Source organism: Ascidia mentula, chromosome 4 (assembly GCF_947561715.1).
Source record: "Ascidia mentula chromosome 4, kaAscMent1.1, whole genome shotgun sequence".
Lineage (NCBI taxonomy): Eukaryota > Metazoa > Chordata > Ascidiacea > Phlebobranchia > Ascidiidae > Ascidia > Ascidia mentula.
The window spans coordinates 10,480,916-10,500,768 of record NC_138569.1 but is presented as its reverse complement, the minus strand read 5'-3'; the positions used below and the strand labels follow the sequence as shown (position 1 = coordinate 10,500,768).

The window sequence follows — 19,853 nt, the reverse complement described above, 5'->3', positions numbered from 1 at the left end:
AATGGAAAAACAGCCAAAGACAAGAGTTTTACTGCCTTAGAAAAATATTTGTCACAGGCTTCAATAAGCAAATGTTTCAGAGCAGCATATAGCGTCATAAAAAAAATATTGCAGTGTACAATCAGTTTTTTTATCTGAATAAACTAAGTAGAAATATATAAAACGAAATGGAACAGTATAAATGAAAGTGCAATAAACAATAAATCAGGTAATATGCTAGTGATAGGACAAGATGTAACACTTTATTTCCATTTAAAAAGCTTGGTTAATGTATCAAAAATATTGTTTCCATTACTCTTGTAGTGTTCGGAAACCGATTTTTTGCAATATTTGAAAAATAGATTGTAGGCTTTGGCATGGACATCCTGTAAACACAAGGTTCCTCTGATATTGCAAGCAACTTGAAAAACATCTGATGCCTCAGTGCATGCAAGAAATTCTTGCCTTTTCAACATAATTATTGCAACACAAACAAACACTTCAAATGTATATTTTGTCTCTGAAATACGAGCAACGTTTGATCTTTTTTTGCCTTTGTCATTCATAACCTAGTGAAAAATATTGGAAGGGTAAGTTTTTGAATCATGATCATAATTACGCCAAATTAAAACGCTGAAAATATCTCAATGATAAAGTTGAAACAGTTTACTCACTTCTAGTCTAAATTGATCATCTTGAGCTGATACGGCAACTGGAGAATCAAGTTCCAAATATTGAGATTGGACCATTTCAAAATATCTGATTGATTCATCATAGTCAAATTCTCTTTTGAAAGAGACCAGGAGCCAGCGGTGGCAAAATATCAGATCCTCGACATGGCAGTCAACCATATGGCTATTAAAACATTCATGCAGTTATGCAAATATGGTTGTTATAATGCTTAAAGTCACAAGACATGTTAAATGAGAGTACCAGGCTTGTAATAGTTCTGTGTCGATATACATAATCATGCAAAAATTGCATTATGGTGATTCAGATGCTTGGAAACAAGACAAAACTACCTTCAAAGATGAATGGACATGGACAATTTTTTTCTTTTTCACTAACTGTAACGTGTATATGGCCTAAATGTTTTTATAAAGATTTACCTATACAAATTTGGTTCCAATTCTTTGAGCAAACGCTGAACTAAAACCATTTTTTCTACCATTCCCTTTTCATCAAAATCATTTTCAATTCTTTCCATATATTTGGCAAAACACCAATAAGCATCAACTTCAGAATCCAAAACCACCAAGAAACGAGTTAAGATGTCATTCATTCCCTTCAAAAAAAAAAAAGTTTTAATGTAATGGAATGCACCAGTCAATACAATGAATTTACCTGAACATAACCAATTTTCGGATGATAAAAACCAAAGGTAGCAAGAATGTTTTTTAATCTTTCAAGGTGAGTGGTTGTGTTTTCTTTAAAATATACATGGTCCAGGTCTGTTCGAGGTATGTCTTTGTCTATAACACGGTACCATGCAAAAGGAGTAGAGTCCATTGTTTGCCTCCATGCATTTGTTTTTGCCATGTCTTTAAGGGCTGAGTGGGAGTATTCTTGTGTGTCTGTGTGTAATTCACAAGTTGGCAAGTCTGTTAACATGTAATCATTAAGTTCCAGTGATGAAAGATTTATATTTTCACACAAGCTCTCTTCATTGTAGTCGCACATGTAAGCTTGCCACCTTCGTTTCAGTGCATGGTAGTTGTAATGATTCTCAAGATCAAATTTCTTTCTTTCTCGTGAAGTTGAAAGCATAGGATAAAGCCCAAAGATAAAGCGCCAAACAGTTTGTCGTATTTCTTCACTGCATCCGCCATGAAACAAAGATTGGCGAAGCTTTGATTCTTGAACAACACGACCATCTTCATCAAAGTATGTTGCCAATGTTTCTTTTGTCAATTCACTAAAATCTGGTATCACAGTGTTTTCCAACTTTTCATTATCAGATAAATTAGTGGAATTTACAACTTCATAAGTTTTGCTGAGACGTCTGTTCCCCACTTCATGTGATGGTTCGTTACCATTTAATTCACCAACAACCACAAAACTTTCCGAAGATTGTGTTTTGACATACTTTGCTGTTGGCTGTGATTGCTTCATTTTAACACACGCGAACAGTCTTGCGAAAAAAACACCCAAAAACTTAAAATTATAATATTTCCTTAACTGGTTTAAAGCTGCTACAAATCCAATGTGTTACAGTTAAACCTCGCAACACACAGTCCTTTATCAGCAAACTGCAATCTGTTTTTGTCACATGGGTAACATACCGCCCGCCAACAAAATGAGCGTCATCGGTTGCACCAACTCCTGTTGTCACGGGATGTGGCACATTCTTTGTTTACATACTTTAATTGCCCAACCATTAAGAGCACGTGATGCAACGCATGAGTGGGGCCGGGTCACGAGAAACGGGAGAAATATTTTTTTTATGACGTATGACGTAACAAAAACTGGTTGCAGGCAGGGTGGGTGAGCACAGAGAACAGAACATACAGAACATTTGCTTGGTGTCTTTCTCACGCCGTGTGCGTAGCCTTACGAACGTCATGCAAATTTTGAACATGGCTTTGCAAAACTTTGCATCAGCTTCAATATGTTAGTACCCTATATAAATTACATACCAATTGCCTCACAATGCGGGCTTCGATTGATTTTACTGCAGTAGCATGACAAGCTTTGAATTTTACAATCACTTTTTTGTATTTGATGTAATGCCCAATATATTTGCAGAAACTGGTATTATGACTGTTGGCGTCACACTGTAACTTAAAATGTCGTCAATTTTTGAGCAATATGAAGCAACAATGTCTAGAAGTCAATCCGGCCAACGGACTTCTAGATCAGCCAGTGCAGCGAGCAGCACACCTGAACCTGTATCAAGTGGCTACATTTCATCTAAACTAGATGACGAGACACCAATTTTTAATAAAAGCAAAGTATGGTACAATTTTCCATATGAATGTTACTTCTAAAAAATATCCAATATATACCATGAAAAAGAGCATGCTAGTGCTATTAATGTCAAATTCTTTTAACTGGGCAATTTCTAACTCAACATGTTTAGTTTTGTTGATGCCTGAATTATTTTGTGATGCAGATTAACTTTAAGCCTCAAGAGCCTATTACACATCTTGCCATCTGCAACAACATGCTTTGTATGGTTATGTCTGGAAGATTGTTACTGAGGATAAATCTTCTTCATCCAGATGATGTCGACGAGGTATTTTGTGGAAGATGTAATGTTGTTCCTAACTACCAGCAATTGGTTTATCTGGTTACAAACAGTTTTCAAAATACTACAAAAATTATACTTTTTAAGTGTAAAAAATCTTTTCGAATTTCACATTTGCTAAAGTAGACTGCAGCTTGTTTTAAACAATTATCAGGTCGAGGTCACTCGTGGGGATGATCGAGTGTACAAAATGTATTTTGACCCCACTGGACATTTTCTGTTGTTGACACTCACCTCCGAGGAAACTGTGTTTTTGTCTGCCAATTCTAGAAAACCAAAAACTTTAAATAAATTTAAAGGTAAAGTAAATTGCTTTTGTTTTAGGTTTAACCAAAAGGGTAAATTAAGCAAATTGTTTCAAGCAAACAATTTCTATATAGGGCATAAAATAGAAAGCATTGCATGGTGCCAAACATCTAGCGGAAATACAACAGGTCCTGTGTTGGTTGGGACCAACTGGGGATTGATTATGGAGTGTAGTATTGAAGCGGGCGAAGATACAAAGTTTTTTGGTGGAAGTGTTGATCAATATTTCAAGCAAATCTTTAACCTTGGCAAGGGAGAAGGCAGAGGCTAGTATACTTATTGTTGATAGGCTGAATTAGTTGTGATACAAAATGAGCAAATGAGTTGCAATACATCATTTTTTTTCAGCTGAAATTAAACTGTATATAAATTTAGATAAACTTATGTACTATTAATAATTTTAAGTTAGCTATATTCTGGTGTAACCAAAATGGTCTATAAAGTAATTCAATTTGCATTTGTTTAGAAAAATTAGTACTTTGTACATACCAGGGTTTGCAGTGACAGGACTTGAATATTTCTGTACCGGCACAAAAGAAGGTGGAAAAGGTGAATATTGCATTTTTGCAACAACTCCAAGTCGCTTTTACCAGTTTAGTGGTGTGGTGAACATCAACAGTGGCGACATTCCATTATTCCAGGTTTGTTACAGATTTTATTCTTCAAAATTTTTAAGTTGGAATTCTTGTGCCAATTGTTAATCTACCAGGCAAATGGTTCTGAGCTAGGGATGTGTCAGTAATTCTGGAAACAGGAAATTAGAAATGTTTTTTGGCATTCAAGATCACTATAAAGCCACCAAAGCTGCACTAATGAGATAACTCAAATTGTGATTCGATACAATGTTTTAACGATGCCTTTTTAAGTCAGTTGTTCTGTGAAATTAAACCTCCTGTTTAAGGTCTTGAAGCTATAAAAAAAGGAATATTTGTTTATTAAACAAAAACTAAACTGAGGAATTTAAAAGTTCAGGGTGTGTGAATGGATGTAAGGTAAGCATGGTAGAAAAGGGTTACAGAGATTGACTCATATTCCCTGTGCCTTTGTAATCTCAATGTCTTACAAGACTTGCGCTTGGTGGAGATTATGTTACTTACATGTGTGCAAGAAAATATTTATGAACAGTGCATGAACTAATTGTATTTTTTTTTGTAACTCAGACGCTGTTTTCACCATATGCAAGCATTGCTCCCCGACACATAGACTTGCCAGGTCATATAGACAACAGCCAACTAATTCTACTTTATGACATGAAGGCCCAATCAGGTGTGTCACTGGTTGTTTTAAATTTTACCAACTTCACTGCTACAAAAATGCTTTTTTTGTGTTCAGCACTCATACCAACTCAATTTGCATGGATGGCATCTCCAGGCATTTATGTTGGAGATATAAAAGTTCCAGTTACCTCAGATGAATCGTCATTGCCGCAAAGGTCACTTATTTCCAATGCCAGATTGGTATCATATCCAGATACAGGTGAGTGTTTTTGAAATATGCTGGCCTTTTTATGATTAAACATCCATTTCACATTTCTTAGCTGATGATAATGACAATCCATTTGCCGAAGACACAGGAAAAGTTTTGAACATTGTTCTCACTGACTTTCATTTACTTTTACTCTATGCTGACAGACTGAAAGTGATATGTTCCCTTAATGAACAGCTTATATTTGAAGATGTCTATACTTCAAGGTGATGTGCAAATTGTATAAAGCAATTATTTTTTACCAAGTTGTGCAAATAACACTGAATTGTGAAAACAGGTATGGACAATTAATGGGTCTTCTTAAAGATCCAGTACAAAGCACAGTTTGGACTTATACTGAAAGAGCTGTATTTAAATACAAGGTATGTATTGATCTGGCATTTGCAGGAATGATTATTCTTGACTTCTATTCACATGCTAAGCCATTTGTTTTGATATAGATAAGTGGTAATGTCCGGAGGTTTCAGATAAAAATGACTAAAACAATATTAATTTTATAAAAAGCAGTTTATAGTGGATATTAATGTACTGTTTGTGGTTTTTAAATAATGATGAATAATGTTTTGCAGGTTGTGAAAGAGGCTAGAGATGTTTGGCAAATGTATCTGGACATGGAAAAATTTGATTTAGCTCGTGAATATTGTAGAGATAACCCAGCAAACTTAGATAAGGCTAGTAAAAAAATTATCTAGTTGTCTAGAAGCTATATACAACTGTATGCTTTTGTAGGTTCTGTCAAGGCAAGCTGAGAATGCTTTTAAAAAGGGTCAGTTTCAAGAAAGTGCCTTGTATTATGCAATCACACAAAAATCATTTGAAGAAGTTGCACTTAAATTTTTGCGTGCCGGCAAGGACATAGCACTCCGAGCCTTTCTGCAGAAAAAACTGAGCGGTTTAAGGGTAAATGTTATAACTGTTAGAAAAATGTTATGCATGTTTTAACGATTCGCCTATTCAGCCTGGAGAAATAACGCAAATGACCATGTTGTCCACTTGGTTAGTAGAACTATATTTAAATGAACTTGGAACATATCGGGAAACAAATGACAAAGCTGAACTATCATCAAAGTCAAAATGCCGGGAAAACTTAAGGAAGCTTTTGGCCCAGGTTTGGAGCAATTGTAATTTCAATTTTTTGTATTCACTTGTGGTGCCTTACTGTTTATATAGGGTCGCTTAAAAGAATGTTTTCAAGAGAACCGGGGAACAATATACGATCTTCTGATTAGTCATGGCGACATTGAAGATTATGTTTTCTTTGCAGTGCTCATGCAGGTACCCACCCAGAATCTTTGTTAAAAGTGACATTTTCCTTGTCCAACTGTTGCAATATATAAATTATATTCATATATTTAGGATTATGAAAGAGTGGTAAATCACCATGTGCAGAATGAAGATTATTCTGCTGCACTCGATGCTTTGAGAAAGCAGAACAATATTCAGTTGTATTACAAATTTTCCCCTGTTCTGATGCAGGTATTTTGTTTAAATACCAATAAAATGTCCCTAACTTCATGAAATCCTTCTTTCACATGACACAAGTTAACCTTCAATTCAATTTTAAATGTTACTAGAACAACTTTTTGTCCACGCTTCTGATTTTATAAAACATGTTTCGCTTTTTATTAAAGTAGCACTGAAGATGCTTTAATAAAAAGCGAAACATGTTTTATAAAATCAGAAGCGTGGACACAAAGTTGTTCTAGTAACATTTAAAATTGATTTGTTTAAATACAGCACAAATACAAACACTCAAGAGGTCTGTTGTCAGGTCTATATTTGAAATGCTTATATTTGTTCTTTGACAGCATATTCCAAAAGTCACTGTAGATGCATGGATACATTTGGGAAGAAAAATTGACCCTAAGCATTTGATACCATCATTGGTAAACTGTACACAGGTAACACCATATTAAGTTTCCTCAACAGTTTTAGGGATAGCAGATAAAATGTTAAAAGGTAACCAAAGTTTGCCGAAATAATTTTTTTAGGTGTATTATGTGTATGTGTGTGTGAATTATAAAAAATGATTTTATATTATATAAATAAGTAAAAGACATCATTGCTATAGATCAGTATGACAAGTATTTCTTGTGCTTTCAAAATTGATGTTTTGTGAAACAATCCCAGGTAATCGGTTAGATACAGCAAATATGAACTTCTGTATTTTGAAGAGTGGCCATCGCGAACAGTGGGAGGAAGCACTGAGGTATCTGGAATTTTGCACCATGGAGTTGGAATGTCGGGATACAGCAATTCACAATTACCTACTATCACTTTATGTTAAACATCAACCAGACTCCGTAATCAGGTATCTATTATGAAATAATCAAGGATAAATGGATTCTGTTTACCCTAACCAATCAAGTCAGTTGCAAATTGTATGATACACTTGTTTTTGTATGGATAAAAAACCTACATTTTTTTAGATATCTACTCCATTGCAGCATAAATTAAACTGCAGAAAAAGTGTTTGCCAACAGTGACAATAATTTTTTTTATTGATTTTTGCTAGTAATGAAATACTCAATTTCTTTATTTTATGCAAACATTTTTTGCTTCATAACTGCAAGTTATCAGCATTGATTGGATAACTTAATACAAGATTACCTAAAAGTTGAGTGTGGGAATTACTACTTTAATATTAGCAAGCATTTTTTTCCCAGTTTGTTGTAAATTTAAAAAAAAACTTACGTTAGTCTAAATTTATCACATTTTCACTACTTGAAGTTTATTTTTGTGCACTTTATCACTTTTTTTTTGTTTACTGGCCTAGTTCAATCAACTTCTATTCTAAGAAAATGTTATTGCAGGTACCTCAAAGAACAGGGAAATGATTCTTCAGATGTTTGTTATGATGTAAAATATGCTCTTCGTTTGTGTTTGGGAAATGAGGCACAAAAAATCAATGTTGTCCTGCTCCGTGCTTGTGTGACAATTTACACAGTGATGTGCCTGTATGAGGAAGCTGTGGCAATGGCCCTGAAGGTATAAACAAACATTGTAAAAGTACCAGAAGTTGCCACCCCAAAGGATTCTTAATACAATAGAAGCCAAAGAAAACAACACCATTCAGTGTTTTGATTTTATGAAGGAAACAAGCTTGTTAATTGTTACAGGTCGATGTAGAGCTTGCCAAGTCAATTGCTGATAAACAAGAGCTGGAGGAAGAAGATGAAGAGTTGAGGAAGAAACTATGGTTGAAGATTGCTAAACATGTAGTTCAGGAGGAAAAAGATATTAAACGGGCCATGAAATTTTTGCAGGTAAATATCCATATTAACAGCTAGTTTTATGCTTAAGCAGCAAGAATCCTTTTTATTCAGGAATCAGGAGACTTGTTAAAAATAGAAGATATTCTTCCATTTTTTCCTGATTTTGTTACAATCGATCATTTCAAGGATGCCTTGTGTGAATCATTAGCTGAATATAACAAGCACATTGATCAACTGAAGGTGATGGTTGTTCATACATATTTCAATCTCTATTTGAAGTAAAATTAATTACTGCAGAGGTTGCTATACTATGTTTTTCTCCAACAATCTTTCTTCAAGTGAAAACGATTTTTTTTTGTTCAGGATGAAATGAATGATGCCACCTCAAGTGCCCACTCAATAAGAGCAAACATACAAGAAACAAGGTACAGTAGTGTAGAAACCTCTGCAGTAAAAGCAAAACTGCAGATGCAGGCCTAGCAATCACTGTAACTTTCGTAATAACACTAAAAAAAAGCAGTAGCTTTTTACTACATGATCTGCCAAGACACAGTAGCATTGCAAGATGTCAAAATTGTTGTTTTTAATCGCTAGGCCTCACTGCAAGGAACTGAAGGTGCCCATGGGGCGAAATATATAATTCCTGATTATAAGCCAGGCTGATCCTGTAATAAAAAGATACTGCTTTCTTTAGTATATGCTAAACAACGTTTTATTTCAGAAACCAGCACTTGGTTGTTGGTCCCACAGAGCGATGTACGGTGTGTGATCGTCCACTCCTTACCAGAGGATTTTATCTTTTTCCCTGCAATCACGCATTTCACAATGATTGTTTGTGGAACGAAGCTCGACCTTTGTTAAACGAAACAAAGCGCAGCAACGCTGATCGCTTGCAACAGGTAAACAACTTCATTTCATGAATTATGGAAGCTTGGTTGTGAACCATTTGTCTCTTTTATTGTGAAGGAAATGAGGATGTTAAGCCAACTGCAATCACAGCCAAATTCTGGGGACCAAGTTGCGAAGAAGTCTCGCAGACAACAGTTAGTTCTCGAATTGGACGACATAATAGCTAACGAATGTGTCTTGTGCGGCGAAATAGCTGTGAGATCGATCGATGCACCTTTCAAAGACAACGGGGAGAACGACGAAAAATCATGGTTGTAAAACGACGATCTCGATCAAATGCAGTAATTCATCGTGCAATCTGTTATGGTTCCGTTTTGAATACATATAATGTTTTTTTCAACTCGAGTTGGCGTTGATTGGATTCCAGGGGTCGTAGTTGTCGTTCCCATAAAAAATATAACCAGGGTCGCGTTCAAAAGCTATGTAGTCGATCTCCAACTGGAAAGGTCCTTCTATGCCATCACACAGCAAAAAGCGGAAGTTAGTCATCTGCAATTTTTAATACAATTCGTGTGCAATCACTGTATACAAAGCTTGCTACCACACCTTATTGTAATCCATGGAAGATTGTTTCACCAGTAAACTGCTGCGTCGGCTTGCGATCATTTTACACAAGGGAATCTGTATCGCAGAATATTTGTCTTTGTATCTACTTGAGCACAAGCTTTTTGCCCAATTTCAAATAAAATATATTGTAAGTTACCTTAACCTCCTGCCATAATGGTCCACCGTTTGTATATACTGGCGCTGTATACATTACTCGAGTTTCCATGCCGAAATCACACTCTGTTTCAAAGTTGTACTTTCGACCATCGCCGCGAATGCGAAGCTTGATGAGGTTAAACCCAACGAAGCTCATAAGAGATACGTTGTCAAGAACTGTCTGTAAAACAACACTGGATCTGATCGAACAATTGCCTCCCGTGTATGGAGTTTAGCAACTATGTACATTACTTACCTGGAATGGTCTTGTCTCCAAAAATGCGAAACCTTCATACTGGGGTCTTTCAGCTAAGGGGTCGTCGGAAAGCAAGCGATCTCTTGGTCGCCTATTGCTTAAATAACCTCGAAAAAGTGCAGTCATTTCATTTTTACTCTGCATCAGTTCTGCCCAACTGTATCCACCGACATCTTCGTCAGTGATCATATACCAGTATTTTAAATCTTCTGGAGTTCTAAAGTAGTAGATGATGTGGTCATGCTTTAAATGTCTCTTGATATGTTCCTGCTTTCTGAATGGCGCAAATCTGTTCTTTAGGTCACCAACAATGTGTTTCCAACTCTTTTTCATGGTAGGCCAATGCACAGCTACCCTCTTATTTGGTTCTGTGATATTTTCCTTCTTCACAGTGACACTGCTTCCATCCTCGTCATCATGTTTCCACAAGTTTGGGCCGGTGGTTATTCTTCTGAAAGCAGTGGCAAGGGGACGGTGTATGTTACCCAAGCGCAAGGAAACAGCCATTAAAAATATGCCACTAAATCCTATCTACACAAAACATGACAACTGAAAAGAAGACATGCCTTAAGATAATGTGGAAAAATTGGGACAATATGAAACTTTTTTTGAAAACATAGACACCCTTGCCAACAAAAGCTGAAACATTACATTAAGATTAGCTGGCATTGCATAGTCAGGAAAATATACAATACATTGTTGTGGTCACAAACAATGAAATAATAGGCTGTTTTTAAGACAGATGCCAAAGACAACATTAAAATCTAGTTGCAACATAGCAGTCAACAAAATTTTTTTCTGAAGAACTTGGTAACAGAAAGAAATCAACTGAGTTCAATTGGTAAGTTTCAGTTGCAAATCCATGCTTTCAAGGTATTGAACCATTTGTTCCACTTGCCTCCTTTCTTCACATCCTGATGGGAGAAGTCGCAGAAGAATTGGACTGGCAATAGCCAGATACTTGTGGGCAAGGTAATATTGAGTTGTTTTAAAATATAGCGTGCAAAGCTTGTAGACTTCTCGTCCATATTCGACGCTCTTTGCTCCAAATTTAAGAGAAATGATCCTGGCACTCTTGATGATGTGTTCAATTGCCAAGCTGGTGTCAGATTTTCGGCTACAATAATACCAATTATTTTTTTCAACACCATTACTTGCCCCACAGACATTTACATGAAGTAAACCAAGTATTTTATTACTTCTTATTACCTATAACAAAATGCAATCTGGTCATGTAAAGCTCCAATAGTTTGATGGTTTCTGTACAGAATAGTTTCCAAGGTTTTTAGAGCCCGTATCAGAACTTCAATTGCTTCGCTCACATCCCCTTTCATTATTTTGAATGATTGCAAATTAACCTCTTGCTAAACATGAAAAATTTAATAGTTCAAGTTAATTTCTACGAGATTAGGGCATTTGTCAAAGGAAAAAAAAAACTTGCCATAATGTCAAGATACAAATTTTGGACTTCAGTTAAATTGTGAAGTTTCAAACAAGACTCATCTATACATTTTCCCCAAGTTGACTTTGTATCACGAGTGCACTCAATAATTTTCACAGGTCCACTACACGAATTACACCTGTATGCTGTCAGCTGGTCCATCGAAGCTTGCTCATCAGCACTGGCTGGTAAATCACAAATGTTTTCAAGCACAGTTTGTACATCTCTTTTTTAGAAAAACATTAGCTTTTTTACAGTTTATCTTTCATTTAGCTAAAAAATGTTCATGTACAGCCTCAACACATATTTCCAAGTTGAAAATAGAAACAAGGTTTTGTTTTATTTGTATCAAGTATACATATATAAGGTAGGTAGGTTTGTTTGTTATACATTATCACACAAATTACTTTACATTTTGTTACAGACCTGTTTTGTGTTTCAGGCATAGCTCACATTCACATTTGAAAAAGTATTGCTCCTTCAATATTCTTTGTCTGTCTTTGTAGGAGTACCTTGTAACACATGGTCCATAGAAGCTTGATGAGGTTAAACCCAACGAAGCTCATAAGAGATACGTTGTCAAGAACTGTCTGTAAAACAACACTGGATCTGATCGAACAATTGCCTCCCGTGTATGGAGTTTAGCAACTATGTACATTACTTACCTGGAATGGTCTTGTCTCCAAAAATGCGAAACCTTCATACTGGGGTCTTTCAGCTAAGGGGTCGTCGGAAAGCAAGCGATCTCTTGGTCGCCTATTGCTTAAATAACCTCGAAAAAGTGCAGTCATTTCATTTTTACTCTGCATCAGTTCTGCCCAACTGTATCCACCGACATCCTCGTCATTGATCATATACCAGTATTTTAAATCTTCTGGAGTTCTAAAGTAGTAGATGATGTGGTCATGCTTTAAATGTCTCTTGATATGTTCCTGCTTTCTGAATGGCGCAAATCTGTTCTTTAGGTCACCAACAATGTGTTTCCAACTCTTTTTCATGGTAGGCCAATGCACAGCTACCCTCTTATTTGGTTCTGTGATATTTTCCTTCTTCACAGTGACACTGCTTCCATCCTCGTCATCATGTTTCCACAAGTTTGGGCCGGTGGTTATTCTTCTGAAAGCAGTGGCAAGGGGACGGTGTATGTTACCCAAGCACAAGGAAACAGCCATTAAAAATATGCCACTAAATCCTATCTACACAAAACATGACAACTGAAAAGAAGACATGCCTTAAGATAATGTGGAAAAATTGGGACAATATGAAACTTTTTTTGAAAACATAGACACCCTTGCCAACAAAAGCTGAAACATTACATTAAGATTAGCTGGCATTGCATAGTCAGGAAAATATACAATACATTGTTGTGGTCACAAACAATGAAATAATAGGCTGTTTTTAAGACAGATGCCAAAGACAACATTAAAATCTAGTTGCAACATAGCAGTCAACAAAATTTTTTTCTGAAGAACTTGGTAACAGAAAGAAATCAACTGAGTTCAATTGGTAAGTTTCAGTTGCAAATCCATGCTTTCAAGGTATTGAACCATTTGTTCCACTTGCCTCCTTTCTTCACATCCTGATGGGAGAAGTCGCAGAAGAATTGGACTGGCAATAGCCAGATACTTGTGGGCAAGGTAATATTGAGTTGTTTTAAAATATAGCGTGCAAAGCTTGTAGACTTCTCGTCCATATTCGACGCTCTTTGCTCCAAATTTAAGAGAAATGATCCTGGCACTCTTGATGATGTGTTCAATTGCCAAGCTGGTGTCAGATTTTCGGCTACAATAATACCAATTATTTTTTTCAACACCATTACTTGCCCCACAGACATTTACATGAAGTAAACCAAGTATTTATTACTTCTTATTACCTATAACAAAATGCAATCTGGTCATGTAAAGCTCCAATAGTTTGATGGTTTCTGTACAGAATAGTTTCCAAGGTTTTTAGAGCCCGTATCAGAACTTCAATTGCTTCGCTCACATCCCCTTTCATTATTTTGAATGATTGCAAATTAACCTCTTGCTAAACATGAAAAATTTAATAGTTCAAGTTAATTTCTACGAGATTAGGGCATTTGTCAAAGGAAAAAAAAAACTTGCCATAATGTCAAGATACAAATTTTGGACTTCAGTTAAATTGTGAAGTTTCAAACAAGACTCATCTATACATTTTCCCCAAGTTGACTTTGTATCACGAGTGCACTCAATAATTTTCACAGGTCCACTACACGAATTACACCTGTATGCTGTCAGCTGGTCCATCGAAGCTTGCTCATCAGCACTGGCTGGTAAATCACAAATGTTTTCAAGCACAATTTGTGAAAAGAAAAACATTAGCTTTTTTACAGTTTATCTTTCATTTAGCTAAAAAATGTTCATGTACAGCCTCAACACATATTTCCAAGTTGAAAATAGAAACAAGGTTTTGTTTTATTTGTATCAAGTATACATATATAAGGTAGGTAGGTTTGTTATACATTATCACACAAATTACTTTACATTTTGTTACAGACCTGTTTTGTGTTTCAGGCATAGCTCACATTCACATTTGAAAAAGTATTGCTCCTTCAATATTCTTTGTCTGTCTTTGTAGGAGTACCTTGTAACACATGGTCCATAGGAGTGGGTAATCTCCTCTCCTTTTTTTACTGTACGAACCATCTTAATCTGTTTGGGATAACATTATAGCCCTTGTCAAGAGAAGCATTGGGCAAGCATATTAAAATTAGTGTGGTGTTTATTATCATCCCCTTGTTTTGTTGGGAACTGGTAAAGAGCAAAAATTATATATTTAAACATGCTTTGAACGTTATTTGGTATCAGTTTTGCAATCTACAAACGTTTTACCGTGAGACAGTCACCAACAAAGTGAATAAAAGTATTTGCATCACAACTGTGGTTAAACAAGCTGCAATGTGGAAAAATTCCAACAGCAAGACGTTTTTGGGAAACTGTTTCAACTCCTATAAAAACAATTGATTTTTTTTATATAAATATTCTACAAAGTGTTCTTGTATTCTTACCAGTATTGCTATTCTCATCTGGTGTAACCTGAATCACTGCTTGTGAATTTGTGTACAGTTGAAGCATGTGATGTCGTATCAAATATGCAAGAACATCATGAGAATTTTTCGGCAAATCTACAAATATGTTAAATGTATAAGGTTTCACAAAAAACATATTTTTTTATTGTTTGCTGGTTCACTGGTAAAGAATATTGTGCATAATCCATAGAATATGCATTTTCCCCGACAGAATAGTATAATACATTGCATTTGAAAAAAATCCACATGTTAAAAAAATCGCTGGGGATAATTCCCTGCCAATAACCTGAAAAACTTACCTCTTGGGAAAGTATGAGTTTTCTTGGATTTTTTGTTGGGCACTTGCTTGCTTAGTTCTTCTGACACTTTATTCACTCTTTCTCTAAATTTTTCAATCAGAAAACTTTCATCAGGTCCATCATGCAATGCTGGAAATGCAAGACTGGAAAACACTTTATTTAAAATTGTTTCAATGTTGATGGCATGCTTGGGAGTGTTGCAGACTGATGTGTCTTCCATTAGACATTTTTCCACTAGAGTAGCCAGAAAGTATGCCAATTCCTCACATTTTGCTACTATCGCCTTGGGATGATCATGGTAATGTGTTTGTAAATTAAACACACTCCAGTATTTTCCATAATACTTGTTGTCACCAGGATTTAATCCCATTATGGTGCTCGGGGTAGAAATCACCTGCTTCTTCTTGTGTTTTGAAGATGCATTTGACTTTGATGGAACACATGTATTTTTTAACTGAATAGCAATGGAATTGCAAGTATGTCCACTAATCAGTTCCTTTTCTTCATCCAAATTTGCCAAGTAAATTTCATGTGCACCAACCAGAATCAATCGCAATGCCATATGTGCGAAAGTCTCTATCTATAGTACAATTGTTTATTTTTTTACATTACCCAATTAAACATTTTGAAAACAATAACTGTTGGGTTTAAAATAATCAAAAAATTATTTTTTTATATTTTTCAAATGTTTACAAAACCGAAAAGTTTGGACATAAACATTTAAATTTATAAGCCGAATAGTACATGTTAAAATGTTAATAATTTAAACAATAAATGTTAAAAATATATCTATGAAAACGCCTTGGACACTACCTTATGTATGGCAGGCCACATTGAGCATTCTAGCCAGTGGTATTTTTCCCAAGCTCTTTGTCTGCAGTTCTCGTTGCAGTACATAGCATATGTGCACCCATGACAAGGAATGCCAGTGCCTCTACATTCCTATTACAAATAAAACATAGGATTATTTCCATCAGAAGCATGCTACAAACTTACAGTCAAAATAATTTAATTTATGCTTACTTTTATACATTGGCTGCAATGTGTTTTGATAAACTGTGGGTTTAAAACAACGCAGAATGCCTTTTCATGAATAACAGCCTGTGCTGATGTCATATAACCTTTTGCAGTGATAAATCGACCTGCAACAGATAAATTTGCAATTTACTTCACCTTCAAAAACCCCTTTGTTTGTCTGACAAACCTTTTGTCTTTTCAAAGTTAATGTCAATATTTTGCAAAACATTGGTGTTGACATCATTTTCATTGTTCTGTAGTCCTGCACAGATGAGCAAAAATGTAAATATCATTTGTAAGAAATATCATTCTTATGTTTTCTACCGTTAAGCTTTGGTTCATGTTTTGGACTCAACCTGGCTTTATGGATAAGGTGCTGTAGTACTTTTACTTCCTTTTAAAGAACATTAAAAGACTTGATTAAAAGAGAGAAAAAATTTAACAAATTAGGGCAACAAAGCAATAACATGTTTGAGTACATAGGAACTTACTCGTGTACTTTTCATACCATCACTTTGATCCAGCAAAATCTTAACTGTTGTTTTGCATTCATGCACATTCTTTATATGCCAATAGGACCATGCCAGTCTAGTCATAAGCTTGGTGTACCTTTTAAAGTAAATACATTTAGTTTGAAAAACTTACAGGATGTTAACATGCTGATTTAGAAGTAAGATGTATATCAAATAATACAGCTTATCGGTGTATTATTGTGTTTGATGGTGTCACAAATTCATACACAGTAATGCATTACGGTATTCAAAGTAAAAAATAAACAAAAATCATGACTAATCAGGTTTTTTTTATGAAGAAATACAAATCTAGAAAGCTTACCTCTGGGTGTCATGGGGTCCATTGGCCATAGCTCTATATATGTCCTTAATGCAGTTTTCATACTGTTTCAGTCTAAAGAAGACAGCTGATCGATTTCCATACAAAACTCCAAGAGCATAATCTGAAAATAAAGTTTAAATTATACAAAATTGAGGAGTTATATGTGCCGAAAATAATTGTAACCTTAAAAAAATAAACTTTATTCCAGATCTCAATTTTTGCAATATGCAGTGTTAGGTCTATAATTCTAAGGTCTTTACTATCTGTAGTTACTGGTGCACTATTTTTGACAGGCTGGCTGTTTAAAACCTGTAGCACCTGATGAAGGGAGATTTAGCTTACTATAGCTCATGGCAACAAAGTTTTTAAACAAGTTTTTAAACAGCCAGTCTGCCAAAAGTAGTGCACCAGTAACTACAGAAAATTATTGTAGGTGCATGAACATAGTACTGTGAAAGATGTACTATGAAAACTATTTATACCTTCAAGTTCCCCAAAACTTGTAGTTGCATCCTCATGTTTGCAGTAAGGTGGCGCATACAACATACTCATTGTATACATCTGAGAGGACATTTCAAACTTTTTCTCTTTGAAGAGATCATTACCAGAATTTTTTAACAGCAAACATGTGCTGGGTGACTTAACTTGAACAAGGCTTTCTGAATTGACGCTAGCATTATGTGCTTCTTCCATGTTCATTAAACTAATTTTAATCTTTTGCTTAAAATCAACTAAATTATGTCCTATGTAGCAAATGACGTGCTGTAGAATAGAATAAAGCAGTTAGCTTAAAACTCAGTCAGAGCTTTTTACTTGTCTACATCATTATTTAAAAAAATATTAATATTAATCATATGGAACGATAACAAAGTTCTTCACATCATATTGTTCATCTAAGTTTGCTTTGCACAGATAATTGGTATTGCCGGGAAACGGGCAATGTCATGTCTGATTCTGCCTTTCCATTCGCCATTGCTGGTTTTCACAACATTTTACCTGCAGAAGCCAAAATAATATTGGTTCTTATAAAAGCACATGTAATTTTATAGTAATTGTGTTTGTTGAGAAAATGCCAATTATCTACTTTTCAACAATGCCTACTTTGCTAAATTGTTTCATGCAACATAAAGTACACATATATCATCTTAACGTAAAAACTACATGCACAACTTTTCAGTTCATTAAAAGTGCCTCGTCTTAAATTAGTCCTTTTTATTAATAATGTTACATGAAATAAAAATGTAGTATGTACTTCAGAGATTTCCCTCGTCACGTTGCTTATCTCGATTTTACGAATAATTATTTCCATATCATACTACATTGTATCATTACAGCAATTTCTGAAAGAGGTCGGCAATTTTCTGTGCTATGCTATTAACATTTTGTTAAGAATGAGCGGTTCATGAAAGTTGGGAACCACTGATATACTTTAACAGTACGACCGACGTCCGTCACTTGGGGCTTTTGAATGTAACAAGGTTTTTTAACCACTCATATTATTGAAGCGTTGCTTTCATCAATTTGGGAAACCATTCATTTTGTTGTATTTTTGTCGCGGTCCGCAAAAAAATATGTTGCGGGCCACACCTCAGGCAACCCTGACCTAGTCCCACCTGAAGGAACCACATAGTCAGGGTGTCGATTTATGCCTTTTTCACCATTCCAAGTGTTCGACACGGGCGGTGTGAATAAATGTTAAGTTACCAGTATGCTGTACCACGAACAAAACAACGCTATTGTTAACTACAAAAGTCCGTAAATTGAATTACTATAATAACTTAATTAAGTCCAACGTGTTTTTTTTTGTTTCATTTGTCTGTCATTGACCCAATTTTTTTAGAAATGTCACAAAAAAGATATTGGTGCCAGTATAAGTCGTTAATTTCAAACCGCAAACAATTATTTGGGGAGAAATTTCGAGTCGAATATCGAACAACAGCATTTAACTGAAAAGTTATGTAGTGTTAAAAACTTAATGGCATCATCGTTTGGGATCCCCACCCAAAATACATTTGTCTGTTTAGATGGCTAAATAAACGCAAATGCAATAACCTTTTGGACAAAATCCATGCAAAAAACAACCAGCACTTGCTTTAACGTTCAGCGAATAAGCGCTTTAAACTAACTATTGTTTCCAAACATGGATCATTATTACCGAACACGTGGCATTGTTACCGAAAATGTTGCATTGTTACGAAACTAGTTCCATTTTTCGTTCAATCGGACCTTAAAAGAGACAGCCTACAACTTGTAAAAGTAATTGTTTTGTCGTTATTTCAACGCGTATTCTAAACTTATGTAAGTACAAGAATCCTGTAATCGAAATAAGCCTGGTCGTTACGACATTTTTGCTATCCCACACGCACGACAATTTTTCTCAAGATGTTCGACACACAATAAAAAATCGACGCCCTGCGCACAGTGACTGAAACGAGTTGGGCAATGGGAATATACCGTGGGGTTTTCCCTAATACAGCAATCGAATCGGGGTCGTTTTTTTTTCTCTACGTTTCAATGCCGCTTTGGATTTACTGATACCATACATTCATAGAATACTAAAACAGTACAGTATGTTTTAGTACTCTTTGCTGACACAGAGCAAGGTGATGTTGCACGCAGAGTTAGACGAAAGTAAAACTTATCTTTATTTTCTACGTTGCTATATGTTTTCATGCGGTGTTCATTTCATGAAAATCCAATGTTGTTGGAGCAAATTTAGTTTGATGTTTTTGAGCACGAATGCATGCGAGTTTTATGACCAACTTGCCAATCATGCCAACAAAACATAGTTCAAAAAATTAAATGGCCCAAGTATATCTGTAAAACGAAATGCTACATATCATGTTATTAGCATTTGCACAACTAACGACTTGGGTTTTTTCTCGAATAACTTGTCGAAAACTTGAAAACTGCAAAGTCTCTGTTGATTCTGTACTTTATCAATGAGTTCTTATGTCATATATGCGCTCACAGTTGTAATAATTGAAACGTGACACTTGGCGAGCAACGTTTGTTACAAAAATATTTCGTTTAAATGCAAATTTGTTGGTTGTGCATTTAATCAGGGCGAAAAGGCTATATATGCACGGTTAGTATCGGTCTGGACCAAATAGT

General features: G+C 35.3%; 4 protein-coding genes across 4 annotated transcripts; 1 reads left to right on the top strand and 3 right to left on the bottom strand.

Annotated features, from left to right (window-relative positions):
* Positions 1–25: 25 nt before the first annotated feature.
* Positions 26–2,287, bottom strand: LOC145898646 (uncharacterized). Its single transcript, XM_082987184.1, has 4 exons — positions 1,324–2,287; positions 1,089–1,264; positions 654–834; positions 26–548 (listed from the first exon to the last, which is right to left on the bottom strand). Exons 1-4 carry the CDS (start codon positions 2,089–2,091, stop codon positions 243–245), a joined length of 1,431 nt encoding a protein of 476 aa, XP_082843310.1. The 5' UTR covers positions 2,092–2,287; the 3' UTR covers positions 26–242.
* A 441-nt stretch (positions 2,288–2,728) lies between these two features.
* LOC145897375 (vacuolar protein sorting-associated protein 18 homolog) lies at positions 2,729–9,399 on the top strand. The gene is made up of 22 exons (XM_082985634.1): positions 2,729–2,930; positions 3,092–3,214; positions 3,381–3,525; positions 3,607–3,798; positions 4,025–4,173; positions 4,693–4,798; positions 4,865–5,008; positions 5,070–5,223; positions 5,295–5,379; positions 5,587–5,688; positions 5,747–5,917; positions 5,976–6,125; positions 6,188–6,292; positions 6,374–6,493; positions 6,826–6,918; positions 7,192–7,328; positions 7,831–8,005; positions 8,137–8,283; positions 8,344–8,472; positions 8,596–8,657; positions 8,954–9,131; positions 9,199–9,399. Exons 1-22 carry the CDS (start codon positions 2,766–2,768, stop codon positions 9,397–9,399), a joined length of 3,033 nt encoding a protein of 1,010 aa, XP_082841760.1. The 5' UTR covers positions 2,729–2,765.
* A 78-nt stretch (positions 9,400–9,477) lies between these two features.
* On the bottom strand, positions 9,478–11,722 carry LOC145897378 (complex I intermediate-associated protein 30, mitochondrial-like). Its single transcript, XM_082985636.1, has 6 exons — positions 11,537–11,722; positions 11,309–11,459; positions 10,100–11,216; positions 9,845–10,024; positions 9,688–9,762; positions 9,478–9,630 (listed from the first exon to the last, which is right to left on the bottom strand). The coding sequence occupies exons 3-6, from the start codon at positions 10,604–10,606 to the stop codon at positions 9,478–9,480; spliced, it is 915 nt and encodes a 304-aa protein (XP_082841762.1). The 5' UTR covers positions 10,607–11,216; positions 11,309–11,459; positions 11,537–11,722.
* A 1,032-nt stretch (positions 11,723–12,754) lies between these two features.
* Positions 12,755–17,497, bottom strand: LOC145897376 (protein-lysine N-methyltransferase SMYD4-like). Its single transcript, XM_082985635.1, has 14 exons — positions 17,222–17,497; positions 16,740–16,860; positions 16,397–16,514; positions 16,230–16,299; positions 16,093–16,167; positions 15,912–16,030; positions 15,702–15,830; positions 14,889–15,468; positions 14,569–14,685; positions 14,393–14,508; positions 14,059–14,212; positions 13,642–13,830; positions 13,414–13,564; positions 12,755–13,322 (listed from the first exon to the last, which is right to left on the bottom strand). Exons 1-14 carry the CDS (start codon positions 17,436–17,438, stop codon positions 13,040–13,042), a joined length of 2,439 nt encoding a protein of 812 aa, XP_082841761.1. The 5' UTR covers positions 17,439–17,497; the 3' UTR covers positions 12,755–13,039.
* Positions 17,498–19,853: the final 2,356 nt, after the last annotated feature.